General features: G+C 37.8%; 1 protein-coding gene across 1 annotated transcript; it reads left to right on the plus strand.

The window, feature by feature from the left end:
• Positions 1 to 289: 289 nt before the first annotated feature.
• Positions 290 to 2,696, plus strand: LOC104618078 (cerebellin-2; the record flags this gene model as incomplete). Its single annotated transcript, XM_010283584.1, has 2 exons — positions 290 to 424; positions 693 to 2,696. Coding segments are annotated over 2 exons (333 nt in total), but the record flags the coding sequence as incomplete, so codon positions are not given.
• Between the last annotated feature and the right edge of the window lie 9,671 nt (positions 2,697 to 12,367).

Here is a 12,367-nt window from a genome sequence, read left to right on the forward strand (position 1 = left end):
TCGCTTTATTGGCAGTGCGGTGTGGACATTTGCACTTCGTTTAACAGGCTTCGGAGCCATCTTTGCGTAACTAAATCGTTTTATGAACTGCGATGCTTGTTAAATGCCTCTGTAACTTGGCTCCTTGCCCCTGCAGTGCACTTTTAATTGTGCTGCAAATGCCATTTTGACTAGGCTTTATATTGGCCGTGGACCTCATGTCAGATTTTCACTGGCGCTTTTCTGTGGAGTCTGATTTGTCTCTCTCTTTCTCTCTCTCCTTTTTTTTTGTTGTTGTTGTTCTGTTTGTTTGTTTACTTTCCAGGTATTAGTTAATATTGGCAACCATTTTGATCTTGCTTCCAGTATATTTGTAGCACCAAGAAAAGGGATATATAGTTTCAGTTTCCACGTGGTCAAGGTCTATAACAGACAAACCATCCAGGTGGGTTGTGATCTAAAGAAGATGCTGTCTTTCCTTTTTTTCAAATGCTCATTTCTAGACACTAAGGTGCATTTATAAAACCAGCAAGTGAATGAGCCTGCAGGTTATTTTAGTTAAAGAGGTTTGTATGCATGACAGAAATCATGCATTGCCTTAGCTTAGTTCAACACTGTGTCTAACCTGCACAAAAGTGTAACGATGTGCACAGGGCAAACAAGTCGTTGAGAGTATTGAGAAAACTCAGATTCTCTCTCTTTGCACTTTTTAGGTAAGTTTAATGCAAAACGGCTACCCAGTGATTTCAGCTTTTGCAGGGGATCAGGACGTCACCAGAGAAGCAGCCAGCAATGGGGTCTTGCTCCACATGGAAAGAGAAGACAAAGTGCATCTCAAACTGGAAAGGGGTAACCTCATGGGAGGGTGGAAATACTCAACCTTTTCTGGCTTCTTAGTCTTTCCACTATAAAAGAAGCTCAAATAGGAGACAGATCCATGAGCCAGAGCAAGGATTCAGTCGTTATCGACACCCTGAACTTGGCAGCACATGACAATATTTCCAGTCACCCCGTCAGACTGTCACAGTAGAAGAATGATAACCTTCTAAACTCCAACATTTGCTTTGAATATTGACAATTCCTCGGGAACCTGCGCTTCTAATTAGTTTTAGACGACAGTGATCTTTAGGAGAAATGAAATTATCGACCTGAGCAATTTGTACCTGTGATTGTAAAGTCAATTTTGGATTTTATTGTTGGGATCATTGACTTTCTTCTTCTTCTTTTTTATTTTTTTCCTCTCTCTCATTTTTTTCTCTTTTTCTTTCACTTTTCTTTGTTGTTGTCCCAATGAGACAAATAACTTGGACCACACAGTTACTTTGTCAAAGGCTTGCTCCAGAGCCAGAAGAATGAAGTGTTCAGCCCAATGAGGTGTTCTTTCCATGCTTTATTTCTTTGTGTTGTATAGCCTTAAGGAAAAAAAAAAAAAAAAGAAAAAAAAAGAAAAAAATAATGGCTTCAGTCTCAGTCCTGTATTTTTTGGGGGGAGGGGGAGTTCTGGACATTACTGTGTCAAGAAGTGCTTTATTCAGTGAAGCAAAATTTGCACGATTGGAACCTTATTTGTTTTGTGTTGTTCGTGTTTTTCATCGACTTTTTCTTTTTCCTGATTTTTGTTTGTGTGTGCTAAAAATGTAAGCTAGATTGATCAATAAGACAAAACAAACACACATATACCCTGTAGCTCTAAGTAAAGCTAACCAGTGAACAATTCTGTCTGCACTTTCCAGCTGATCTTTGTAGACCTATTTAGAGAGAGAGAAAGAGAGAGAAAGAGCGGGGGAGCTACATGATCCTGCAATTACAATCTGGAAATCGGTAAAGGAACTGACATTTCTGAATTGTCCTGACATTTCTAGAAGCAACAATGGCTTTGAATATCTTCTCTGACCATACCCTAAAATATATCCTTTCTTTGCATTACTGAGCGTATTTTGGGTGCTTTTATCTGATATTTATTTGATGTATTTGTCCACTAATGCTTGAATACACATTGTGAAAGCATGGAGAGATGGCAGAGCAAACTCTTCCTCTTCCAAATTAAATAAAACCATCTCCATTTGACCTGTCTGTGAAAAGTATGGGAGGAGTTGCCACTAGCATCTTTGACAGCCTTTGGGAGAGGGGCCTCAGAGGATCTGCAAATGCACCAGAAGTTGCACGGGTGCCATGCATTTATTAGCCGCGTGTGCTCTTCCCAATACAAATGGCCTCAGAGTTCTGGGGGTGGACTGACATCTATACCAGAGGTTAGGAAAAATTATTACCCCAGTCGACAAGAGGCGAAATACCAGGCCAACATCAAATGCTTCCTTTTGCCTCATTTTCAATGAACAGATCTTGTTTCTTCACTTTTTTAATGAAGGTTAGTGTATTAGACAGTGTGCTGAGGAAAATCTTGCTTGTGGAGATCAAGGAGGAATATTTCTATTATTTGATATGACTCTTATTTTCTTTTATTTAAGTTGAAATATTTCATCTTTCTACTAATCCCACAAGTGTGGATGTGTATTAATAATTTATTTTTGTCAAATTTACTCCTCTGCCACAAACAAATATAATGCAAAGGCATTTGCAGCAAATCGGTGGTAGCTATGTTGTATTTCAAAATTATGGTGGACATGTCATTTTCATTGTAAATTTATCATTAAAGAGAAAAAGTAAATTAAAGTCATATATTCTTTAAAAAAATCTTATCTGTGTTGCTTATGATACCTCAGATGACTAAAAAATAAGCTAATCTAATATTTTTGTGTGTTTTCATCATTGATGCTGTTTGTTTGCTTTGGCATTTCAGTTTGCTGGTTACTGAGTGAATGGGTTTCAGGTTTTGTTTTTTAATGGATTGCATTTTCTAGTTCCTCCTTGTGCATTGGCATGACTGCAGTGTTTCTAGTTACAAAATATCACAGGGCTATGTTTAAATACATGAAATAAAACCTGAGTCAGAAGCAACCTTTTCCTATTAAAATACAAAAATAGTTCTGAAAACAGTTGTTTTAATAGTAGATATTGTAAAACTCTTTTTAAATCTAAGTTTTTGTGTTTAAAACTTGATCACATCTCTCAAGAAAATAGACACCGAGGTGGGTTCAAGGTCCCAAGTTTTCAGTTTCTATTACATTTCCTCAGTCTTATTTTGAAATTCTGCCTACCATAATCACTTCCAGTTGTCCTGTTTATCTCAGTTCGCCTGACTTGAATAAGGCAACAACATCTTAGTTCTGGCTCTCTCCTAAGCCAAATGAGACAAGGTTTTCCTTGGACATATTCCTGGAAGTTTCTTAAGCCACTAAAGCTGCAGAATCTAACACGCTTCATGTATTCAAGTTCATTAACTTTGACCATGCTTATTTTATGAAGCTAAATATGTGTATATGATAATCAGTCATCTTCTGAATTTAAAGAAGATGTCTAATATACTGCCTCTCTCCATCTTTTACTTGTGTGTCCTTCATGCTAAGCTGTAGAGCTAGGACTGTTATATAAACGGTTAAATTAAATGGAAACTGGGCAGTAAATTCTTCTTGTACACTAATTACAACTGTGGTGCTTTTTTTTTTTTTTTATGTGCTTTGCAATATTCATTTCCTCTCCCCTTTTACTTCATTTTGTATTTCAGTTTGAGAAGGTGAAAGCTACTTGTCCTTGGAAACAGTAGACACTTTAATATACATATAAGGTGTGCATATCCTGATATAGAGGAGGGGGAATGTACAACAGCAGCAATGTAGGATGCAACAAAAAATACTATGTGAGACCGTTTAAAGGAGCCTCCCAGCACATTAAAAGCAGGCTTATCTAAAATAACTTATATAAATAACTTGATTAGGTAACATTCAGAGTTGGCGTAAATTTAATGTTAAGGGGCACCATGAGAGTTAGTAAGTGTAAAACACATATAGTAGTGAAGCAGGCCAATGGCACAATAATGGCTCTGATTCCCATGGGAGTAATAACACAATATTCCTTCCATCAGCTTTCAAACTTTCTCATAAGCTCCTGTGTAACACGATCATAAGATATCCCTATAAAAACATTGCATGTTTGACTGTTTCCTTTCCGGGGGCCAGTTGTGACCCTCTCGCCTGGGTGTCTTTGGGGACCACTGTTTTAGTGTTCCTTCAGTGTACTTTTGGCAGGGTAAAAACCAGGACCTGTATTAGGAGTGATAAATACTCATCATATACTTTGTTGCCTTTCTTTAGGTTTTTGAGTTTTATATCCATAGTTTGATCTTGCAAAAGCCTGTGTGCCCTCACCTCCCCCCTGAGGCAGTGGGTGGGATGGATGTGCAGTGTCTCTCATTACAGGTCAGCACCTTGCAAGCTGGAGCTGTTTGTTTTGGGTGGGAGAAGGAGAGCAGCAGAGACAGCGAAACTAGGGAGTTGTTTAGAAGTTACATTGTGTTTGTTGGCTGTGACTTTTTTGACTTTTAAAAAGAACGTTTTGTTTTTATTGACCAAATTTGTATCTTGGAATGTGTCAAAGTAGAAGATAGGCCAAAAGGGCTTGTTTACTGATGGAATTATTCAGAAATAGCAGAAAGTAGTTTCATGTCCTTGTAATATAATTCATTTCGGGAATAGGTGGGGTCACAGGTAGCGTTGTTTAAAAATAGCTGTTATAATTAATAGTCTGCTTCAATCCAGGATAACTTTCTGGTGTTAACAACCACTCAAAAATCAGTGTTGCTGATATGCCTCATAATTTTCATAGGTAATGACTTGTTGGCTGAAGTCCATAAACATAACTAGAGAAAAACAGTTAATTCACCTGTTTGTTTTTATTGTTGAAAGGCCAGGGAATTGAGACAATGCATGGTTTCTAGATTTGGAACCACACGCTGTCTTGAACAATCGTTCCAGGATCGTGTTTGATGAGCTGTGTCATGCCCATTTGTAATCACAGTGGTAAATAATGATTTATTGTATAATACTCATTTTCTTAATGGAGCAGATTCTTTAAATTGACTTTTCATCTGTCAGAATGCTCAAAACAGAACCTTATGATTGCTAGCCACCTCTTAACTAGATCACATTAACAGGTTATAAACTCCTGAGAATTATTTATATCCATTGTGTCTGTAGTTAGACACAGACTAGGTGGCTGGCCAGATGACAGGCAAATCTTTTGATCAGCTGCTGATATAATCAAGTATCAGCAAAATTCAAGGGCTCCATAGTAAAATACATATGTCATTTCAACAAAGAGGCTAATCATACTTGTTTTACTTACTTTAGTAAAGTTCATTCCTCTATAGAGGAGCTTATGAAAAACTTTAATAGTATTTGGCCTGAAGTGTAGGGTTTGAATTTTGGTCATGATCTACTATTAGGTTTACTTTAAAAATCGTTGCCAATAAACCAGTGCAAACGTTTAGTTAATACAATTATCATTCTTCAGTGTAAAGGTATTTCAACATTAATCATAATTCTGATAATATAAACAAATTCCTACAAATAAAATTTGAATACATGTTTTAAATCCATTTTCAAAACAGTAACGTTTCCAGTCTTATTCAACATAATCATATAGCTGATCTTTTTTCTTATTAGCCATTATCAATAAAATCCAAAAACCACTATTCGTATTTTATACCATTTAAGTGTAGTCATGAAAATACACTTCACATACCAAGTTTATCTAACATAACACATTCCTTCCTAGGTAAAATCCATTAAATTATTTTGTGAATCCGCTCTGCTCTTCATCAGCGAAATAAAGGTACCTTACTTGCTTAGTCTCTGCAGATCACGTACCACAGATAATATAAATAATGGCCTAGCAAGACATGGAGAAACAATGAGTATTATTATGAATTCTGCATTAAAAAAAGTGAAATCTGCATCAACAGAAATTCAGGTCGTATAGACAAATGCTCCAAAACTCCGAAAATATTAAAGTTAGGTTTTTAAACTCATTTTACTGACTGATACTACTTCCATTGTAATAATGAAGTGTTATTTTTATTATGGGAATCTAAACAAAAAAAATATTTTGTGACATTAGCTGTATTAAAAGACTCTTGTTCAGAATATTGATATAATGACTCAAGAGAAACATACGTTCATCAATTAGTAATTAGTTATTATGTAACAGTCTCATTATACCTGATATATTTCAATTAATTGGAAGTACTTTTTTAAAATGTTTTTATTTTTATGTGTGTGAATATACACACAAGTGCATACATGTACACATGCACATAAAACATACTTTTTAGCTAGGAATGGATGGACAGAGAGTTGGCTTTTTCTTACACAGTTTGGCCTTCCTTTCTCTGAAGCATTACCCCAAGAAATTAATTGTTATTTTATTTATTGTAATTCTAAACCTAAAACTGTTTATCTTTGCTTACATCCAAAAGTATACAGAGTAATAGCAAATTACAGTATACATTTCAGTGCTGAGAGAGTGCTGCCACAGTTTAGATAATATTAGCATAAAGTGAAGCATAGAGTTATTAATAAAAGACTTTCATTGCCTCAAGTTCTGTTGAAAGCTTTTGTGACAAGTGAACGTATAGTGCTGTGTGGGATTTGTTTCAAAACATCGGACAGGGAGCTCTCACAGACTGGAAGTTCAGTTTCTCCTTCTACTGTCACATCCCCACTGGATGGGAAACCTGCGATACATATTACAACTGAAGGAGAAAATATGTCCCTATACTTAGTTGTTTTGCAAGAATAATCCTTGTATGCTGCCTTAATTTTTGTTGTGTGATTGTTTTCTGTATAGAAATGCATTATATTGTGCCGTATCAGAACTAAGAATACAGTGACTTCAGTACAAAAAGGATAAAGGGTTTTCCAACTTTGTATTTGGTTCACTGGGAGAAATAACCTAGCACAGAATTTAAGTTGCTCCTATAGGCTTTTGTGCCCGAGAAAATATGTAAGAAATTATTGAAAAAAGAATCTTTCAAATTCTCTTAAATTATATATTGTTACCAACAGCAGAATTTTCTCATCCCTGTTCATAAAAGTATGGCTGGGAGTACTTCAGGGTGGACTTTAAATGGATATAGCTAGACTCTCTAACAGCTGACTTCTTCCCTATTCTGAATTTTCTGGAGAGCCATGTGTTCTCATTGGACTTTATAATCTCTCTAGATACAACTATCCCTTAACCCTGTCTGTCTTGTAAAACTGGTCTTCCCTAATTACTTTACAACAATTTTCTTCTTCTTTGCAATGGTTTCTATTGTTTTCTTGTACTACGTGGACTATGCTGTATCTATTCAGTAGAGAAAAGGAGATTCCCACTGCACTTTCATTTCTCTTCTCCTGCCCACTCTTGCCCTTTCGTTCATATTTGAAAGACTTCTAATGTTGAATTTTTTAAGAGTTTTTTTTTAAATAATGTTTTTCCATTCAGCTTCTCATTCATAACTGTGTGAAACCTTGTTCATGTGAAATGATGACAGCTTTAGTTGGCTGCTCACAAGCTATCTCATCCCTCAATTCTGCAGCCAGAACTCTCAGTTAGGAGAAACCAGTCTAGTTAAGAAAAAATAGAAATCTAAACAAATTAAAAAAAAAAAAGTGGGAATCTGGTCTGTATATGAATCAGTCATTTCTGGTAAATATTTTGATCCCATTCAGTCTGTTCTCTCAGAGCGCATGATTTGCATAACCAAGACTTGGCACCCTCTCTGTTTTCTTACATACAATTAAAATATCCCTATGAACGAGAATACTAGGAATCTCCCCTTTTTCTTTTACAGCCCATTTATAAAATACAGACCCTCTCATACTTGTGTTAGGGCAGTGCACAAGAGTGCAATGTACTCAAGTACCTGAGTGATCTTTTAACATGAACACCGTGTGAGAAAGAGACAACAGTCTGCAGGAACCAGAGGGGAAGGGAAGAAACCCTCCTAAAAAACAGAAAGGTTGCTAACTGTTCTTTGCACACATACCAACCTCAAAAGCATATGGGTACACGTACACGCGTGAACCATGGCTATAAGTGAGAAACATTTGTACTTAAAATACTTTCCCAGAGCTATAACTTTGATGCAATTAACAAAATTACATTAAAATGTGTATGCAATTTAGGTGGGATTAAACATGCACATGTGATTAGTGATTGCACTGAACTGCTTATAAGGACAGTGGCTAAATACAGGTATATTACACAGTGTATTCTACTCAAGCATGGAACGATGCACTATATAACAAGTATCTAAGCTATTTCTGAGCAAACTTTACAAAGTGATCTTTACAGAGCTATGAGTCAGAGATCAGAGCACAGCTAATACATTTCAGACCACTGGACACGTTATAAAAAGTGAGATAAACATTTTGGTATTTTTGCCTTCCCCTCAGTCAAGAAGTAGCTTACGTCCTGAAAACAAAAATGGAATCCACATTCACTATATAGCATGATCTAATTTCTACTGGGAGTAAAAAGAACCTTGCTTATTTACCTCCATGTCCAAATCCTCTCTAAGGCATTTGCCTGTCACATGCTTTTTACCTTTGCACTAATGTTTTTCAGAGCTTCATAGGTTATGTCTGAACTAAATGGTTGAAAGTTGATTTGCAAGTGTACTTTAGCATGTTAAAACCCATAAGCAGCAGACTTTCTTACCACACTGATTGTCAAATTTGCTGTAAATAAGGCTTAAAGTATCTATATTGTGCTTAGAAAAAGCCAGACTCAGGATATCTCTTGGAAATAGGCTGTACTTCTGTACTCTATCCATGCACAAGGCAGCCAGGTGCAGTGAAAGACAACTTCAGGCAACATTTAATTGGCATGGCAAAGTACAGACTCAGTTTCTCAGGATTACTCTCATGGTGAACCAAAGATTGCAAATCCGTGTATGCTTTCTCGTAAATAGCGTATGTGGTGAATGAATCTGGATTGGAAAAGAAGCTTCCAGCTATATTTAACTGTCCAAAAAGACAGATTTAATGATTTGTTGAAAAAAATCTCCGTAGGCTCTTGGGCAACTTACAGTCTTGATGTTCCTCTACTGGACTTACTCCCCAGTGTCGCTGCCCTTCCTGGACTGGGAAACCAAAACTGGGCACAATACTCCAGATGTGGTCACAAGTGCCAAATATAGAGGACCCTGATCTGCTGGCTACGCTCTTGCTAATACAACCAACTATGCAATAAACCTTTATTGCTGCAAGGCTGCAACACTGCACTGCTGACTGATGTTCAGCCTGTTACCCCAGGATCTCTTTTTTTTTTTTTTTCCTGCAAAACTTATTTCTATCCAGTCAGCCCCAGACAATACTGCTGCATGTGGTTATTTCATCCCAGGTTTAGGACCTTCTACTTGCCTTTGTTGAACTTCATGAGTTTCTGTCAGCTCAGTCTGTCAAAGTCCTACTGAACAGCAGCCCTGTTGTTTAGTATATAATTCTTTTCCTCTAAATTTGGTTTCATCCATGGACTTGCTGAGGGTGCATTTTGTCCTGTCATCCAGGTAGCTAATGAAGATATTAAGTAGTAGCAGCCCTGGTAGGCACTTGTGAGGAAAACCCCTAGTAACCATCGGGCAAAGATATTTCAAACTGCTACTCATTACCCTTTGAACCACCTGATCCAAGTGGTTTTACATCCATCTTGTAGTCTATACATCCAGTCTGTATCTCTTTAGCTTGGCTACAAAGACACAATGGAAGACCATGTCAAAAGCCTTGATAAAGTCAAGGTAAACAGCATCCCCTGTCCACCAAGCCAGTAATCAGAGAGGGCAATGAGACTGGTCAGGCATGATTTTCCCTTTGTAAATCCATTGTGGTTGTTCCCATTCATCTTCTTGTCATTCATGTGCCTATGTATGACTTCCATATGCGGATTTTCTCCATAATCTTCCAGGCGTCTGAAGTGAGGCTGACCAGCCTTTAATGTCCCAGATCCTCTTTCTCACTGTTCTTGAAGAGTGATGTGACACTTTCCATTCTTGAGTCACTAGTGGCCTCTCCTGGTCACCCAGTGTTTGAAAGGTGACTTTGGTCAAGCTCCCTGATCCACGTCAGATGTATCTCATGTAGTATCATGAACTGCTGTATAAGCAATTTATTTGCTTGATTGACCCTTAACTAAGCTTTCCCTACAGTCTTCCAGGCTCCTCTGCCTAGTAGGCACAGAGACCTGGAAAGCCGAAGGACATACCTTATCAATAAAGACTCTGGCAAACAAAGCTTTGAACACTGCAATCCTTTCCATATCTTCATCACAAGATCCCCCAGTCTTCCTATCAATATACTTACAGATGTCTTTATTTTTGCCATTCACATTCCTTGCCAATTTCAACTGCAGCAGAGTTTTATCTTTCCTAATTCCATGCCCAATCAATATTTTTAATCTTCTTCCTGATTGTAAGGCTTCTTTCATCATCTAAAGAAGGATACATCTTACTTCACCTCTTGATCGTGGGGCCTGTAGCAGAAAGCCATCACAATAGCTTTCTCATTAGCCACTATTTGATTCTCACCTATAAACTCTCAGCTGGCTTGTGGACAATTTCATGGCAAATCTCCATACTTTATTATGCCAAAGCATTATCGCTCTTCCTCTCACTCCCAACTTGTTCTTCCTAAAGCACCTGTATCCACACATTGCAGTGCCCCAGGTATGTGAGCTATCCCACCATGCATCTGTTACCATGCAACTGCTCACAACTTCAAATTTCTTGTTTTGTTTTGTTTTTTTCCTCATGCTGGAGGAGTTCATGTCCAGGCACTTGACATAGGTCCTCAGTTGTGCTGTTTTCTTAGGGAATGTGTGGGAACCTTCTCTGTTGTGCTGTCACTCAGATTTCTTGCCCTGTATTGTTCCACTTCTCCCAGGCTTTGGTCTTCATGCTTGGAAAAAAATTATTTAGAGGTTTTGTCATTAAGTTGGCCAGCTTGTTTGCAAAAATGTTTTTGCCCCACTTTGTCAAACGGAGACAACCATTCCTTACTCCTGAGTGAGTGTCCTATGGTCATAGATGCGAAAACATTGCATGAGACACCAGCCACACAGACAGGTATTGACACACAGTGTACTTCTATCTGAGCTTTTCCCTTTCACTGTAAAGACTGAGGATACACCACCTAACCTCTCAAACTCTTCAAGGTCACCCCCTCTTGATACACTGTCATTTCCCCTGGCCATTGGTACTCATATAGCTGAGTAGCAACGGGTTATAATCCAGGGGCTGACTGAACCTCTGCAATATTTCTACAAAATCCTCAATCCAGGATGCACTCGAGATCTGCTTAGAAACAAGTAATAGTTGAAGAGATAAGGATACTGAGCTGGCATCCCCAATACTAATTCTTTGAGGCTTGGTGAGGGGAAAGGAAAATTTATGATTATACTCTGTGACATTTAGATAGTACCTCAATGCTTCAGTACCCACTAATCTGACAATAGAAACAATGATGTACTTTCTTCACTGATATTTTTAGTCATGTGTCTTTCTAGCTCCTGAAAGTCATGCAAATATTAAGAAAGAGGAATAAGCATATGCCAGAAGACACAAGAAATGAAATGACAAATTGAAGAACATGGAAGGCAAGAAAACAGAATTGAATGAAAGCAGAGATCCTGTTTGGAAGGTGCTGTTAGTAGGACTGAAAATTAGTTCCTGTAATGATAGACAGGGCATGGGGGAAGATAAATTAGGTGTAAAACATGGGACAGGTCTTGAAATAGTAGAATGAGAGTCAGAGACTAGAATTTTTTTCCATCAGTGGAAAAGAAGGATTTCCAGAATGAAAGGCTTGGGGCAAAAGTTGTAACAAAATGGAAAGAAAGGGAAAAAAATACAGAGTGAACAAGGGCATAAATAAATAGGGTTTCAAGGCCTGTAATGCATCTGGTCAGACTGCAGCGAGAAATTATGAAATACAAAAAGTACCTGGTAAGACAAGAGCTTCATAGAGATCTTAAACACAGTCTGATGTGACAGTGGAGGAACATGGCAAAAAGGACATAGCTTTTACAGATGGTTTCCAAGTCAGAAAAAAAAAACATCAATTCACAAAAAAAGGTGAAAGATTTAAGATTTAATGCATTTGTCTCAAAATGTATTGATCGGGCAGAATTCTGAGCACTTCCTCATTTTTCTTTTCTCACTACTATTTATTTCAAGGGGGTTTGTACCGTCTTGCTTTTGTTAATAACCTTTGCATTTATGCTAGTTCCTTGCATTCTCTGGAAATGACTCACCTGTCCTACCAAGGACTGACAATGTAGCCAGCATGAGTAATCCCCTCCTAACACCACCAGTGGGATGTGAGGGTGCTTTGCTTCCTAAGAACTGGTTTCTTTTCCTGACCTGACAAAAGTCTGCTCCTGCCAGCTAGTCCGCTCCTTTTCCCATGCCTCCCTCCGGTGTGCTCAGCATGCTTCTTGGGGAAGCGCCGCT

Source organism: Phaethon lepturus, unplaced genomic scaffold, assembly GCF_000687285.1.
Source record: "Phaethon lepturus isolate BGI_N335 unplaced genomic scaffold, ASM68728v1 scaffold463, whole genome shotgun sequence".
Taxonomy (NCBI): Eukaryota; Metazoa; Chordata; class Aves; order Phaethontiformes; family Phaethontidae; genus Phaethon; species Phaethon lepturus.